The 17,927-nt window shown below is 40.1% G+C and overlaps 1 protein-coding gene across 6 annotated transcripts in view; it reads right to left on the bottom strand.

The window, feature by feature from the left end:
* Positions 1-17,927, bottom strand: part of mctp1a (multiple C2 domains, transmembrane 1a) — a 98,794-nt gene that overhangs the window by 27,253 nt on the left and 53,614 nt on the right. For all 6 annotated transcript variants that reach the window (XM_086076150.1, XM_086076145.1, XM_086076144.1 and 3 more), the window contains 2 exons: positions 15,762-15,878; positions 2,835-2,891 (listed from right to left, as the gene is read on the bottom strand). In XM_086076150.1, the coding sequence (XP_085932276.1) occupies positions 2,835-2,891; positions 15,762-15,878 (174 nt within the window). The remainder of the gene's footprint in view (positions 1-2,834; positions 2,892-15,761; positions 15,879-17,927) is intronic.

Here is a 17,927-nt window from a genome sequence, read left to right as displayed (position 1 = left end):
GCAGGAGAAGCATCAATCGATGGACGGCGAGCGCGGCGGGGAGAGATGTAGGCGAAGAAAGAGGAAAACACCCCCCCTTTAAACTTCCCTGCAGCTCAAATGAAATGCTAACAGTTGAAGGGAGCAATAGATCAAAATGTATGAAGCCAGAGTTGGTAAATTGTAGCCTTTGCTATCCGGCCATCCCAGCCCCCTGCGAGCACAGAGAGCACGCCCGCCCGGCCTGGGGAGGGAATTATCACTTTGGCACCAAAATGGCAGGGAGCTGCTGCCGGACCTCATTTCAATAGCAAAGTGTATGATGTATTTCCCAATGTATAATCTGCCGCTTTTCAAATGCTATATATTTGTATTTTTTCCTTGAAAGGGAGAGCGAATGTAGTGACGGTACACAGACAGGAAGAAGATTCTGTGAAGGAAGAAAGATTGAAGGTTGCTTAGCGCATTTCTTCAATCAGTGCCCGGCACCTTTTCAGCCTTGCAACTTCACAACCGCGGAGGGGATGTAACGCTCACGTATCCTCGTCAGCCAACTGGCATGCTGGCTGACTGATTGCTGGGACGGCGAATTTGACCATCTGCACCTCGTGTGTGTGTCGTTTTTTTGGTTGTTTTTTTTTTTTTTACCCTTTTGCTGGCAACTTGAACTTACAACCCCAAATAAGCAGAATATGTGGATGGATGTGGGGATTTTCCAAGTAAATTCAGCATACAGAATATCCTCAGGGCAAAATCATTTCCAGATATCAAATTGCTTGGTCAAAGGGCTTTACAATTACCACTACAAACCTCCTGAGTACGCCCCCCCCCCCCCCCCCACCACCACCAAATAGATTACCAAATCAGACCATGCAAATTACCACATCTTAGCCTACTAACCTTTATATTGCTGGAGTGTGGCTTTAAGGCATCAACTTACAACTCACGTCACAGGATTTGGCCACTCTTGAAATCTTACATTTAGCGGTGCCAAAAAGAATCGCTAATTTTAACAACTAATTGATTACACAATTAATCAACAACTATTTTAGTCATCGAGTAAGAGTCCAAATCCTCAGATTTTACCTGCTTACCAGTAATTATTTTTTGTTTTCTGTAGATATTTATGAAAGCAGACTGATTCATATTTTATGTTTTAATCAAAATATGACATTTGCAGACTATGCTTTTACTTTGGAAAACATTTACCATGCCAGTAACTGAGTATGTTTCTAAAAGATTGGTAAGTGTCATCAAGCCGGATGGGGATCAGACGATATTTTGCCTTTTATGCCCCAAATCGATCAATAACGTCATTGATTGGCACACACGTTATATTTAATGTTTATCTTTTCTTTTTTTTTCCTCCATGCATTTCTTTTGCGCTGTTTTTTTATATTCGTGGGCCGGGCCAGTCCCCCATAAATGGTGGCGGTCGACTGTCGAGTAAATATTAGGGGCTTGGTTTAAAAAAATCGAATCATTGATATTGAATCGATTTTCCTTTTCGAGCCCAATATCGATTCATAAAACCATGAATCGATTTTTAAAAATATTTATTTTTATTCCCCTTCAATTCTTAAGAAAATAGAATTTTAAAGTACAATTTTTGTGTATCTTACTGTTTTCTTGAAATGTACTGTTTACATTAATTTTAAAAGTATTTTCTTACATTTATGGAAGACCTGACCTATTGCACTTTAAGACACTACAGAATCTTTTTAGTTTATATTTACAATTATTGAATAAGAATTCTGAAAATATTTTAATATCTTTCTTGGTGATGTCAAAGTTTGTGTACAACACGTGTTACGTTCTTAATAAACTAAATTATTTGACCAGTTGCTACCTCTGCAATATTTAATTTATTATTAAAATGTAATATTTGTGGAGTTTTCATCATGTCCTTGACATCTAAGAAGAATTGATGTTCCATAATGAATCAATATTGGATTGAACTGAAGTGAATCGAATCGAATCATAATTTTTTTTAATTGAATCGAACTGAACTCGTGAATTAAAATGTAATCGATTGAGGACATTAGAATCGATACCCAGCCCTAATAAATATAAGCATTTTTTAAATAAATATATTGCACCATCATCTGATCGAATTGGCTATTTTTTTCAAACTTGTTGATCGCTGATCGGTGATTGGCTGAAAATTATTTCTCGTGGAAAGTCTATTTGATAGTGACAGCCCAACTTTCCATTACATTTCTACTTCCGCATTTCGTCAATTCTTCTCACCCCGTGGCATCAAATCGAAACATATCTCCAGCACAACAAGATATGTGACAACGCAGCTGCTCCAGCATTTCAATTTCCAATTACCAAGTAGTGCAATCTATCTAGTGGCATTTGTTTCAGTAGCTGTTCCTACAGTGTGAACGAGCGGAGGCAGTAAAGCAGCCACCTGTTGTTACCTGATAGTGTCTGGACAAGCCCAGATGCTGTTTTATTGCGACATAAAGGGCCAGTGAATGGACCTAAATAGCCAACTAAGCACTTTATATGGGTGCATGTTCTCAGGAAACAGAGTCGAAGCATGACGGTAGTAATGTAATTCTGCCAACATGTGAAAGGCGGGAGAGGGATAGTAGTGGACCAAACTTGACTGGAGCAAAAAAACACCACAGAAGAATAAAAGTTGAAAAATAGCACTGTCAAAAAGGTTAAAAGGCTGAACAATGTTCGGATGTGTGTTTGTGCCTCAAGCAAAAGGAGCATTTCTTCAATCTTTCGGGGTTGCCTGACTACACGGCAACCTGAACAAACCCTCAGGCAGCTTGTGTGCGTTTGTGTGTGTGTGTTTGTGCATGTGTTTGTGTTTATCCCTGATGCGGGATAATTACCCTGTCATCTTTGTCAAAATCCTCATCTTCGTCTTCCATCAGATCCTCCATTGCTTGCTAGTAGAAAAAAAAACAGACAAACAAAATGAGAGATAAAACATTGACGTTGTAGCAAGAGATAAACATTAGATAGCACAGCAGTTTATGAGTCCAATTAATGCTGATTGGTGATGCTTTTGTCTGGCAACGGTCTTTTAATGATTATGAGGAACAAGTGGATGTGCTAATGTGTTTCAAGCGTTGAAATGACTTACAGTGAATATTTAATTTGAGAAACATTCTATTGTTGAAATATGTTGACACTTGTGGAAATGCTCTGGTAGCGAATTTCAATGTGCGCAGGATTAACATCTATTCATCCATTTAAATCGCATGGCACAAAAGCATTCACAAGCTTTCAGCAGGATGAGACTGCAGAGCTTTCTTTGGTCTGTTATGACATCAGTGGCCTCCATATCTTTCTGTAAACTCCGCCTCCCCGTTTTGATGTATGATTCTAATGCTCTTTTATGGGCAAAAATATTGGGACACTTACTGGAAGTGACAATAAAGGCAAATATGAAGTTGGGCTAAAAGAGAGGCAAGAACGAAGGGAAGACTGCAATACGGGGAGGCCTTTGCCAATTGCCACCAAGTTCATTTTAAGTAAGGTAAATAAATGTTTATTTCTAATAGTGTGCATCGCTTCAATAAAGAATTTGATATGCACCTCGATACATGGGCTATGATACGATTAAGTGGGATTCCGATTTGATAATACAATAAATCATATATTAGGGGTGCGCAGATGATTAAATATGTATTTTGATTTTGTTTTGTTTTAAGGTTGAACAATCTGATTCTGTTTGATACAATGCACAATTCTATATGACAGAATAAAGGATTGTAGGACAAAAATAAGAACCACAAATTCAGGGACTAAATACTGGACCACAGCAACTGACAACATCATCATCATCACAAATGAGCAAATACAGGACCAGAACAACACATTGACCCAGTGGCCCCACCTAAAACACAGTCATAACACTCACATTCATCAATCATCAATCAAACAGTTTTTTTGCCATAACCCATTTTATTTCCAAGCATTATTAACTCATTCACTCCCAGACATTTTCACTGCAGCAACCCCCTTCGCTCCTGGCCGTTTTACTAGATTTTGACTGATTTTGAAAGGCCCACAGAATATTGTGTTCTATTGCTATGAAAACATGGAAAGATTAGAGTCTGTTTCCGTTTTGCAGCAATTAGCATTAGAATATAGCTAAGTTTCATCATTATTCACAAATCTGTTTAAAACGGTGGGGGAAACAGCTTTTTGCAACATGGCCCTGGTTGATTTCTTATACTCTACTGCCATCTGCTGGCCGTTTTTATAATACCATTGCCTCAAGCGTTCTCTTCAGTTCAGAGGCTGCATCAAAGCCGTCTGTATGCTCTAGCACTAAAAAACTTTTTTTTTTTAAATGTATAAATATGTTTTTGGGACCATGGCAATATTTAAAATAGAACATATTGATACGTTTTTGGGAGCAAATTAATTAATATACTTTTGTCACCTTGAAGTCATTTCAGTGTCCACTGTAGGTTACCAACAATTTAGCATATTGTCACTGTCAGGCAGAAACCTCCTACGTCACATAGCAGTGCAAATAACAAATAACTGAACAATCCAAAGTGTTGAAACATACAACACAAAATCATGTGTTCGACAATGCAATGTGCATGGTTCATCAAATGTTTTTTGTCGCCCTGAAAAGTGATGTTTTGAATTGTTTTTGAATGTCAGCAATATGTGTGGATGCTCTTCAGTAAGGCAGCATACAATGAAAACAACACCGGCCTCAGAATTGAACCCTGTGGAACACCATACGACAGTGGGGCGGCGCAGGACTCAGAACAACCAAGGCAAAAAAAAAAAAAAATTATGTCAGTCAAACAGGATCTAAACCACTGGACAGAACCACCATTATTGCCCACCTGGGGCTGCAAACGAGCATGTGTATGTAACCCTTCTCATCACAAGTAAACTAACAAATATATACCAAATCATCTCCTTGATGCATGTATGCATGAATCACCGCTCCATTTGTTCTCCACCCCTGCTGTCAATCATTCATCAATCATGCATCCAAAATACAAGCTTTGCCCCCAATTTAGTAAACAAACAAGCACATGAGCTACCACCCCCTCGAACCTCATTGTTGTGCTGCATTCAGCGCTGGAAAACCCATCAAACCTTTTGACTGGCCTCATCGCCCCCACATCCCCCTGAACAGCACATACACCAGCTTGGAGACATCCAAAAATCATGACTTAAAGGCACAATAGCTTTTGTCCTTTTTGTTTTTCGTTGAAGTAAGTGAGCAAACTATGTGGCAGCTGACATAAGCCTCTTATGTAAATGCAGCTTCCCACACAAACAAAGAGGAGTTCAGAACAGCGGCGGGTAGAGTCAATAGTGCGCCGTGTGCTTGTGTGTGCGTGCTCTATCAATAACTCCCAGTCAGCGGGGCAAGTGAGCCGTGTGTATGAATGGCACCCCTTATTGAAACTGTATAGCGGCGGGTAATTCCCACTTCGCAGAGATGTCGTCACCCCCTCGACAAATGAGCACGGAATAAATTCACCCCTATGTTATATAAGTACCAGAGAGGGGGAAAGTCTCGTTCTCAGCCGCGGCAAAATTTGTCAGAAGAGTTATTGTAATATGAAAGCCTTCCGGCTGCTCAAACAAATGAGCTATAACTGTTTATAAAGTCATCATGGTTCCACCCAAATCCTTTCATCCGTGCCAAAATACAAACATAATGGATTCCTCCACGCAGAGGCTTTAGAGGGGCACGCCTGGCACACACTCCAAACTTTAAACAAAGGGAATGAGCATGAGCGAGCCGGAGAAGCATGACCTAGAGAGACAGAGGGAATGATAGAGTCGTTTGTCTCGTCCTGCTCTCGCTCCGCCATCGCCTCTGGTTACACACAGACGTCATGTTTCCTGCGACGAGACGTTGTAAAATTAATAAATAAAAAGGCAGCGAACATGTCATCTGCCCTGAAGATTGCCACGGCTAAACGCGCACACTCAAGCTACTGTCTCACTAAAGGGGGGGGATATAAATTACCGCTGAATTCCAAACATCTTTCTCTCTCTATTCGCCTCACTCCTCTCTTTCTCAGGCCTGTGTGCTATATGATATGATTTGGCTGTTTATCCCTCTATTATCATGTTGTTTGAATTACTATCATTACAAAGCCGTCGACGGGATCGCAGCGAGCTAACGTTGCTTGCAGAGCCGCTCCGGTGAATTCAATATAGAACAGAGGTGCAGATTAACATATTCAAACCAATTCAAATAATACAGGGATGATGCAGGATGCGCTCACAGATTACACCGTGCGCCATCAATTCATATAAACACGGTGATAATGCAGAGTATATACAAAGTATAAGCAAGCACAATGACATTGAGAGCCCTATTTTCAAAGACAGGTTCCCGTGAGCTTGGCTTCAAATCAGGCGCATCTTCATTTTTGTGCCAGGGCAAGTCTAGTCTGAGCGTGTTTCTGAATTTGGTGGGCCGCGCAACACAGATTCCGAGTTACGCGGATGTGTGCGGTGCATGTCTTTGTATTTTAGCCATAAATTTAACAACAGCGTGGGATTTTGAATTATTGACTACATTTACATGCAATAACATAACACTTTTAAAACCCAACTATTGCCAATAAAGGTTAAAGGTTAAAGGACCACTGATTGTCACGGCCATCTAAGTAGGGTGAAATTCGTTCTCCGCATTTGACCCATCCACTGAGGCAGCGGTGAGCAGCAGCAGCGGCTTGTACTCGGGGATCATTTGCTGATCAATAGTCGGGTTTGGAAAGGCCATGTAAACACGCAAAAACCAGGATAAGACCACTGAGTTACCCCTGTTCAAACCAGAATATTTTGTCATATTAACGGGTATTGGGATACTGACCGGAATTTGGTCTAAACTACTTGTATGTGCAGCGGCCATCTTGCGTTGCCACTCGCTAGTGATGGGAAAATGAAGCTTCATGAACTACTTTTTTTTACTCCTCTAGATGATGCTCTTGGTTTAAAGATGTAAACTAGCACACTACTATAATTGTGATTCACTCAAGGGAGTTCTTCACATTATCAACCTGGAACTTCACTCGGCAAAATCCGTTTAGGAAAGGAGGGACTTGCTTGTTCAAGTTGATTGGACGATGCGGCATCTTTGCTGTTTGTTTTGACCAATCAAGGCAACGGATGAAAATGTCGTCTTCGGTCTTGAAAAAAGCATAAACATCTTTACCAGATAAAAATGCACGTTCAACATTCAACAAGGAAACGGCGAGTGGTTCTGCGAGAACAGAATTACTTGCAGCGTCCATTCGCCTGCTAGGTTTGTAAACCCCCACCGCCCCACCGCCCCACCCGCCATTGCCGCTTCTGAGTTTCGTCCCGCCCGAAACAACGCCTGATTGGTCCAACCTACAAAAAGGTCGGATGCAAAGGTATCAGCGGGAGCAGTACAAGATGAAGCTTCAGTTTCCCATCACTACCACTCGTTAAACGAGCCTTAATTTAATACATTGATTTCTCCACGACGTTTTCACATTATTTTCGGTCCCTACGGCAAAAAAGCCACAGAGCGTAAATAGACACACATACTGCATATTGTCTGTGCGTCTGGTACACAACCCACCGGAAATACACAAGCAGGGGTGAACAAAAATGGTAAAACATAGCGGCGCAGGACAGAACTGCGCTTTTGGAGTAAAGAGGAACCCGACTCATTTATTAGTGTGGTAAGTGACAAGAATTTTATGTGTTTCATTGACATTGGAAATGCCAAAATGAGGTCTATTTGCGTATGATGTCAGTTGTCTGTTCTGTCTGCTTACACGTTGACCTTGTAATTCTTGTAGAAATCACTTAACTGAATGAGTTATTGTCATTATCATGCTAAAAATATTTTTAATAGCACCCCGGCAGCCGCACGGCACAACGGACGCATAATCAGCGGTAGAATGCAGTCTCCAAGTGCCCATTCCTCAGCGGCCATCTTGGAAGTTCTTGCAGTTCCTTTTAGTGTAAATGCACTTTGCACGCTTGTCTTGCCAAATACCAAAAGAAAGAAACCTCCACCCATGTGCACTTAACTTCTGATTTCAGAACTAGTTAGCCATCAATTTGCTGTGTACTATATATGTAATGAAATGTGTAGATGATAAAACATTGATACGGTTTCAGTCACGAGAGCCCTCCAAGGGAAACTAACTACAATGTGTCCTGTGACAAAAATGAGTTTGACACTCTTGCTCTAATGTCACTTAAGCTGTTGCATGATTTGTAAAAAAAAAAAAAAAAAAAAATTAAATAAATAAATAAATAGGAAAACCAGATTGTAAACTTCAGCTGGATGTAATAACACTGGCCAGTTCAGTGGATTTCCTCTCTTGCTTAAAATAAAAGAAGAAAAAATCTCCTAAGTCTGAGCAGGCAGACTTCCACTATCTGCCAGCCTAACCTTGCCAATGACAGCCGCGGGGGGAATTGATGCCTGGGCAGACATTGCAGTGAACATGAAGATATACTCTCTCCTCCTTTTTTCTCCAATGCCTCCATCCCTCCCTCCCTCCATCTCTCCTCTGCTCTTTCTTTGATACGTTAGGGGGGGTTTAACCTCTGCAGCTGCCGAGGTTGGTCCGACTTGCTGGCTGGGGGATCTCAAGGCGCTACTTGGTATGCACTGTTCATGAGTGTATGGGCATGTGTGTGTGTCTGTGTGTGCGTAATGCCTACGCCACACTTTCTGCCGACTGGAGGAGGGCTGTGAGTGTGATAAGGGGCTGCTGGCTGGGCTTGGCTGACCCATGCGGGCCCTTCACAAGCTGTCAGAGGCACGGCCCTCAGAGGGGGGCCCCCTTCCATCTGCACTGCCCCAGCCAGGGTTACCCAGCAGGGAGCTAGATTGGGGTGAGGCCCCTGTACCGTTGGGACTGGAAGATGGGGGGCTGGGTGTGAAGGATGGTTCCATATTAATGAAGATCCGCCATTATTATTCCAATGAAGAAATTCAATGTAAGCCATCTTTCCTCATTGCTTATTTGCTGACATATTTGCTTATCATTGCTGACAACATAATGAGCACCATAGAACTCTATTGCCTATTGTCAGAACAGTTCATGTTGGTGAGATATTTGTCTTCCTACAGTCAAACAGTAATGGTTACCCAATTAATTACTCTGTGCCATACTCTTTTTTTGGTACCAACCACATTTTTAGGGAATCAAATACAGTTTGAATCTGGCGCCTTTTAAAGTTTTCATAAAATCAATCTTTTTTATCATCGGTAATGGCGAGACATGGGTGTGAAGTTTGATACATGAAACTGGCTTGGTTTTGAAAGCAATGGTCGTAGGTTCTAAGTATTTTATGACAATGTCACATGATCTGACAGCGGATTGCAGTATCTGTATGAAAACACCCATTTCGCTGGGTTGTATTTAAATGACGCTTTTCTGCTTCTTATAAAGCAGACAAAGAAGAAGGAACTTCCGCCGGAAGTACAGAAGCAGAGAATCATAGTCATGGCAACTTGGTTTTGGTTTCCACAAGGATTTACAAGATGCATTAAACCACAAGGATTGTACCTTTGGCTACAACCTGACGTGGGATTCTGTTGGAGGCCGAGCACGCTCTGCTCCAATTTCGGAGTGCAACTGTTTACTTTCCTTGTACAACCCAATGACACATTTGAATAACGTTCTGAGTTCTGAGTGAAGCTGTGCGTTGCAATATATTTGCAAACGGGGATTTTGGGGGTGATGCGCTGTCTAATGTTCATGGTCTTGGTTTGTGTAAAACAAATTTCTCTTTTAAAAAAAAAAAGTTATTTTTTGAGAGGTCCGATCTAGAAGGAAGAAAAATAGCAAGAAAACCCACAAAACTGCAATAGATGAAGTGATGGTCACAAATGAAAACCCGCGACAGAGTGAAGCCGCAATAACCGAACCGTGAAGTAATGAGGGAAAAGTTATTGATACTTAGTATTTGCAGGTGGTATTAGTGGTCTGTTATGGCTGTGATAGGGCAATTTAGCATTTTTTTCTATTGTCGTCTTTTGACTGGATCTAAATGAATCACTTCTTCTTTTCTCAAAGTTTGCTTTATTACAGAAAGCCACATTTCAAGAAGTTGGACAGTGGAATTGTTTTTTTACTTTTCTTGATGAGACTTGCTTGATATATTTTTTCAATGATGAAATTGACAGCTAGTGCGCACTTGTTGTCAGGCAGACTGCATAAACTTTCTGTAGGCTTTAAGCTTCTGAAAGAAAAAGTCTACAACACGCTTGCTGTATCGTCAAAACAACAACTAGAAGTGAGGCAGACACCAAAAGCTGCTGTTTGCAAAGAGCACAGGTAGTCACAAAGGTTCACGGTGATGAAGGGAGTCAGACAAATGGATGGAAATGAAGAGAAAGCAGCACGCCGACGTGATGAAACGGGAGGCTGGGAGGATTCGGCAGTGGCGTTCCTGATGCTCCCGGTGCTCCCGTCCCGCTTCAAACTCGGCTCGTCGCCTGTCTTTCTGCCTGCCATCCTCTCTGCCAGTTTAGCAGAGTGAGAGCGAGGCAGCCGGATGAGCACAGATGAGTGTAGCGGTGTCGGGGTGGCACGAGGGAAATCAGTGGGGCACAGGCGCTCCCAGTTAAAAGTGACATGACCTTTTGATTTTGTCACCTGTCACCAAATGCCATGTCTGACTCTGCGCTGAGGAGCGCCTGCCATCCTCCTCCTCTTCCTCTGTCGCCCCGTCTCTCCCAATGCCTCTTTTCCTGTCTCCTGCTCCCACTCCATCGTCGTTTTCGACATTCATTTTCTTTTTAGAGTTGCCGTTCCTATCCGGGAAAGTAGCGGTGTGACTTTCTGGCGATCTAATAGGCTGTTTCCTCTTTTTCCTCCCTGCTTTCTTATAATATTTACTTTTTGTACCTGTGTTGTGCAGGGCTCTTAATGAGGGCAGATGTCAAGGCACAGTGTGTTTAAAGACGCTGACTTTTTTCTGAGATGATAGCACGAGGTGAAAATAGACGAGATAAAAATGGCTATGAAGTCTTGTTCTCGAATGATACAAAGCTATACATTATTACTGACTTCCAAATGAGCAATGCAGTGCTGTCACACTGACTGCTACACAGTTAAGAAAGTATATACTAAACTTGTGCAAGTGGGGCTGAATGGATTAGACGCACATTTCAGTGGAATCTCCAAAGTTCAACACAATCTGTTGTGCATTTTAAATTTGTATGTATGTATTTTTACCTGTATAGGCAATGTTGAAAATAACATTTTACATTCGTTATTGTCGCAGATGTATGAAACAATTGCTTTATCCAGTGAATAATTAAATGAAATTAAATTAATATAAATGATAAAACTCGACACAATAAGATTTTTGCAGAGCAATATTGACAGCAGGTATCATTTTGTGGATTTTGCTGCAGTAGTGTTTATCTCTGTCAGCTATAGAAAACTGACTTGGGCCTCTATGTTCGTGTCCAATACAAGTCTACAATATGATGATATCCACCACACGTCAGACGAGTGCAGAATCTGACTGCCTGTGCCCCGATAAAATTAATCAAACTTGCATTACACTACCAGTGCAAATAGTTAGACATATATATATATATATATATACACACACATATATATATATATATATATATATATATATATATATATATATATATATATATATATACACACACACACACACATACATATATATATATATATATACACACACATACATATATATATATATATACACACACATATATATATATATATATATTTATATATATATATATATATATATACACACACACACATATTTGTATATATATATATATATATATATATACACACACACATATGTATATACAGTATATACCAATGTGACACACAAACACATTTAAAAAAAAAATCACTTTGAAGCTAAATTAATGCAAAAAAAAAAGTCATAAAATAACATGGTGAATCACTATTTAGCTGTTATGCTGCAAGCAAATAAGATAAGATGGCAAGAGAACTAAAGTTAGCCCCAAATGTAAATACTTTTAAGTCTAGTTTAAAAACATTACTTTTTTGATTGATTTAATGCAGACTGGAATGTCTAAAACTGCAAATATCTTCAGGCCATTTAGGTCTTGTCTTCTGTAATGGGTTGCCTGAGTCAATGGTTGAATCCAAGCAATGGTCTGTAGCCTAGGATAAAGAGGAAGGTCCTCCAGTGTGACGAGACCTAATTGCCCGTCATCTTGTGGTGGAAAGAGACATCAGCGTGTTCGGTATGTGCCCTCTACGAATGTCTGCACAGCAATTAACACATTTATAACATCTGCGACGGGTTTCTCGAGGCCAACGGAACGTCTAAGAGGGAGTTCTGCTGGGATGAGTGTCGGCTGAACGGGTGTTGTGCATACTCATGCAAGCAGGCGCAAATACGGAGAGCAAAATGCACTCGACGCAATCACGGTTGGTTTCTTTAGCCGTTACAACTACACTGAATAGAGAGGAAGTAAATTTAGAAAACATTTGGGTGATATTGGCCGATAATATCCATTGCAATTTATCTCAAAGGTGGGATATAAACTATGAACCAGCACAGGTTTTAAAACATTATACTGGGAGGGAGGAGAAGGTCATGTGATTAGTTAAGAGACTCTTCCGCAGATCACACGCTGCATAAAGTCAAAATAGCATAAAAGGTCTCCTCTCTTTAGTTTAGTTTGCTTGAGAGGTCATGTTGTGGCAATACATGCACGTCAGGTAACGCTGTTGAGGAGTCAGGATTCAAAGGTCAGAGTGCTACATGATAAGAGAAGAGGTCAGCGACCTTGCTGGTGCGTCACCTCTTTTAATCGCTGTTCTGAGGCTGCTGCAACTGCTTAGCAGGTCCCGGTCAAGGTTGGGGCGAGGGTAAGAAGTGCTGATCCGAGATCTGTTTGCAAGGCAGCATGTAAGCACACAACAGGCAGTGACCCTGAGCATTCAATTGCAGCATGCAGAGAACGTCGTATTTGTTTATCGGCGGGCCGCGTTGTGGTGTAAAATAGGGGAAGGGTCCTCACATTGAACCCATCAGATGAATCAAGGCCCTTCAGCTGATTAGGAAAGTCTGGACCCAAGTGTATAAGTTTTTTTTGTTTGCGCTCTCGCTCCCCGTGAGTTTAACACACGTTGCCTTGGCTTCACCCTCACCCCGGACTTTTGGAAAACCGCAGCGCTCCGGATGCTGACCCGAGCGGGGCTCAGCACAATCACTCGGTTTGTTGTTTCAAGTCATTAAAAAGCTTCTTCCCCTTGTTTTCTCCTCTGTTTGTTTCCTTTCTCTGCAAATAATGGAAGGGAAACCATGACGTGAAACCGCATATGTCATATACTCTCACTGTAGTGTCTGAGACAAGACTCATGGGACACACGTGTGCACACATATGAACACGTAAGAATTATATTCCATGGTTGCACTATTGTATGTTAAATTTCCTCTGCAGCACAGCACATTTAAAGAGAGCAATTAACCCTCCTGCGAGGGTGGTTACTCAGTATCAGCAATAATGTTCCAAGGTCAATTTGAGCCAGCTGTTTAATGATTTAAAAATGCATCCTAATAAACATTATTAACCGCTTTCATTGCAAATATTCCAAATGAACAATTTTTAAAAAGTTTCATCTTGAAATACGATTATTTGTAGTATTATTTGTAAAAACTACTAATTTGTAGTTCTTTAACTGAAAAATGGGTCAAAATGACCCGGACGATGCTTAATGTTCCAAAAGAATTCTGATAAACACTAGTAACCATTTTAATAAAAAAAATATGTCACAGTGAACCATTTTAATTGATGAGAGGTTTCATAGCAAAACACTACTCATTTGTATCTTCAACTTTAAAATGCGTCAGTTTGACCCAGGCTATGTTTAATGTTCCAAAAGCATTCCGATTAACATTTAACATTCAATTGAAAATATATCAAACCATTTCAATTGTCTGTTGATGAGATGTTTATACTTTTTCAATCTTAAAATGGGTAAATTTCACTCTGAATATTTAATATTCCAAAAATGAACCCAATAAACATTGTTTATAGCTCATTATTATGTTTTTCAGTGTCCATACGTAAAATTTTCTTAGAACACCATTTGCTCACTTTTAACAGAATTACATTTTGTCATGGTTAATACAGAATATTCAATTTTTCCATCAATACCTGGCCATTTACAGATATGGAAGCTATACAACACTGCACCAGTCAACACTAGCCATCATGAATACTCAACTCAATACTCTACAATACTCAACAAAATCTCTGTCATACCAATTGGTGAGTTAAATGAAAGCTTTGATATTAAATCTGACAGGAGTTTAAAAAAAAGAAATAGCAAATCATTTCAAAAGTGAACAGAAATTAATTGCAGCCCTAAGAGACACTCACCTCACTACAACAGTATCAACATGTTTTAATTTTCCAACCAATTGCTATGACACTTGAGGCGCAATAGTCCCCTTTCAAAGAGGAGAGAAAAGCCATTCGCCATCGAGTGGGAGTTGCATGCACTTACGCATACGTGAAGTAAGTGGAAACGTACAAGAATGTATAACCTCTGTTGTCTCCTTTTAATTAGGAAGTGCGTGGAAGAGGACTATCATTAGAGTGGGATAAATGGTGAGCAGGTAGAGAGAACAAATCATCATGCTGGGTTTTGGCTTGAGGTATGCAGGGGGATTTAAAAAAAATTGTCAAGCAATGTCGCCATCTACAGGCAAGTAGAAAAAGTGTCATTCACATTTTAACAGCCACGGTTGTGAACAACAATCTGGAACTTGCACACTAAATAATGTGGCATAAACTAATACAAATGGTTTATATAGAACATTCTCTCTGATTTAATTCCGTTTTGCTTTACATATACAGTAAATATATAAATATGAATAATATGAGATTAAGTTTTAGCATGTGTATTTTGTATATTTATTATATTATGTAGCAATGAGAGCTTGTTCATCACAATTAAAAGGTGCAAAATTGGTTTTGAATCCCGTCCACCCACAATGATCTTTAAAAGGGAATAAATACACACCTGTGAAAACAGGCGAGACAAAAAGCAAGTGAATATCCGGCTGGTTATTTCCAAGTTGGACTCAGGGAAGACACTTATTAAAATTAATCACTTCATTGTTCACGCTCATGCTGCCGTCCTGCTCTCACTTTCCATCTCTCCTCTCCCGAAAATGTGTCTGACCATGATTAAAACATGTCTCTTTCCCATGACATTGCTTTGACATGATTTAATTGGTAGACAAGATAAAAATAAATGAATTAAATAAATAAACCTGCAGGTAAGTGGCGTAACGTAGCTGAATGCGACTGCCTATTATTCCTTGCCTTTCTTTGCCTCAAAGATGGCAAAATGAGAAACGTGAGATTGCACAGAGGGATTTTTCTTCCATGTCCTAAAATAATATGCACATCGATTTCGACATTTGCATACATTTTACGGCTGTATTTTAATACAAAAATGAGGTTTTAAAAGTGTGTGTAGCATGTTTGATATGTTTCATTGTCATTGTTTCCATTCAAATGCTGCCTTTTTGGTTATCTCGACGTCTATACTGCTTATACTCAGTTGCACAATGGCTAAGTATGATTTAAGTATATCTAATCTTGTACGAGTATACTTAAACGTGATAATATTGTGGGAGAGACAAGAGCACCGTGTCCCCGTAAAATAATGGCGCCGCAGTTTTAACGGTGCATTGTGTGCCCTGCAAAGAGGCTTTTACAGTGGAATGAAAGAAAGGCGGAGGGATATCGGCCAGCTTACAGAGGCCACACTCACCACATCTTGTCTTGTATCCTTGCCCGACGTGATGAGAATGTAGTTCCAGGCCAAGGGCAGCAACAAAGCCAACGGAATCATATAGAGTTCGAAGTTCCACACGAGGACGACAAAGAGCTAGGAGGAAAAAGAAAAGACAAAAAGTATGACTCAATGGGAACGGAGAAGGCGAACAAAAGTGGCGAGGAATGTTTACGTTCAAGCCTCTGCCGACCATATGTGTGATTAGACGGTGCACATTCATATGCAGAATCATAACCTCGGCGGAGCCAAGCGTAAAAATACGATGGTGCCGTTAACAAAGGTGCAAGCCTGGTGGCACTGAGCTTGGGTTCAACACCCTGACCCTCAAGGCTGTGCCGGGCCTTGAGCAGAGGAGGAGGATGAGCACCAGCCGTCAGAATCTCGTTCCCTCATGCCAATCATCACGGGGGTTGAGGTCACTGATGGTTTCGGACCCTTCTCCACTAAAGCCCAGCATCTGACCTCACACCGGCCACACCCTGAGTCCCTAACCCTGTCACTCCAAGCCGCAATACCCCATCTAAGACTTGTATGGCTCACCTCTGCACCCATCTGCCAAAAGCACAACCTCTGTGCCTCCCCTCTCATCAGCAAACAAGTGAGGTACTGTCTGAAAATGAACCTTTGATAAAACCCAGCATTCGGCCCTTGATAAAGTCTTTTTAGTCTCTGTGGGAAAGAGAAATTGCTAATGACGGAGGCTGGTTATTTTATGGTGTCAGTCAGCGATGAAAACATTTGAGATAATGCAAATGGTGGGGGGGGGGGGGGGGGGGGGGGGATTTCTAACCCAATATTGTACACATAGCAGATTATGTGCCAATAATACAAATATGGACTGAATAATCTAGAATGTAATATATTAAATTAAATCAACAGTTGCTAGATAATAAGGGAAAAAATATTGCCATCAAAATAAAAACAAATAAATAATTCCAACACTTAACTTTGTGAAATGTAGCATTTTTACTTTTTATATTTGCAAATATTTTTTTTATTTTTATATTTTTATATATATATAGTATTTTAGTAAAATGTTATAAAAGTTTTACAATTCTAAAAGCTCAGTGAGCTCCCAAAGTCATCAGTCTGTGTTAAATAGTTAAATGAAAACTTAAACAAGTAAACATTATAGCTCCCTATTGTTTTCTACAGAAAAAATAACTGAAATGTAAAACTTACACGTATCTTTTTTTTGCTTTCAAACAAAAACAAAAGTTGCAGAGGGTAAATAGTCAACACAGTTTTAAATGGATCTATTATCGGCCGCCAGATTTTTTTTTAAATGCTGACTAAATATCAACGCTAATAATCAGCCCGGTCAATAATCGGTGTATCCCTAATTCATATGTATACTCTTCCTTTTGTTTTCACTACTTTGCTGCTGTAAAAGTAAAGTTTCCCCATTGTTGGTCTAATAAAGGCTTATTCTCTTCTATTCTCCAAAAGAGAGCATGTGCATGTACTTGTGTTAAAATATAGGAGTGGGCCAAAACACAGACACATTCATCGCTCAGCCGTCAGTATAGAAATTTCTTTGCACCCACCCACACATAAACACATGCATCTCGGCATCTGAACAAAAAAAAAATCTCGTTTTGTCTTCTTTATCACAGAAAAGTTTGGAAACTCATAACCAATATTTTGATAGGAAAAAAGAAACTTTAAACTGAATGTGAAATTAAGCAAAAACAAACCCAGCATGAATTAAAGATAACGGCTTTCAGAAATGGCCACAATGAATGTGTTTTTCATGTAAATAAATAAAAGTGCTGGTCCAGTAAACAAATACTGTGTCTCGAAAGGAATAACTTTTGGAGCCAACTTTGAGTGTGCGTATCCAACACCCTGGGAGAGTATAATTCCTTAAAAACAAAAAACAAAACTTAGAAGTTGCAATAAAGCAAAAGGATCATCCCTTCACTCCTGATGAAGAGCACACGCAAGTTCTTCCGTCAGTGCAGCTCGCAACAATGCACACTTACACGTCCTAACATTCTAAAATGATCCAACATCCTACAAACCATCAAGACTCTGAACATGTAACGGTAATTAATACACGTCTAATGAAAGACTGTGCAAATGAGATGCAGACACACAATTTTACTGAAATAGACAAAGGAGCTCACTTGTATTAAACCT

Source organism: Leptonotus elevatus, chromosome 5 (genome assembly GCF_054856555.1).
Source record: "Leptonotus elevatus isolate MCC_2025b chromosome 5, RoL_Lele_1.0, whole genome shotgun sequence".
In the NCBI taxonomy this organism is placed as follows: Eukaryota; Metazoa; Chordata; class Actinopteri; order Syngnathiformes; family Syngnathidae; genus Leptonotus; species Leptonotus elevatus.
Note: the sequence above shows the minus strand (reverse complement) of the source record. Positions and strands in the feature narration are given on the sequence as shown.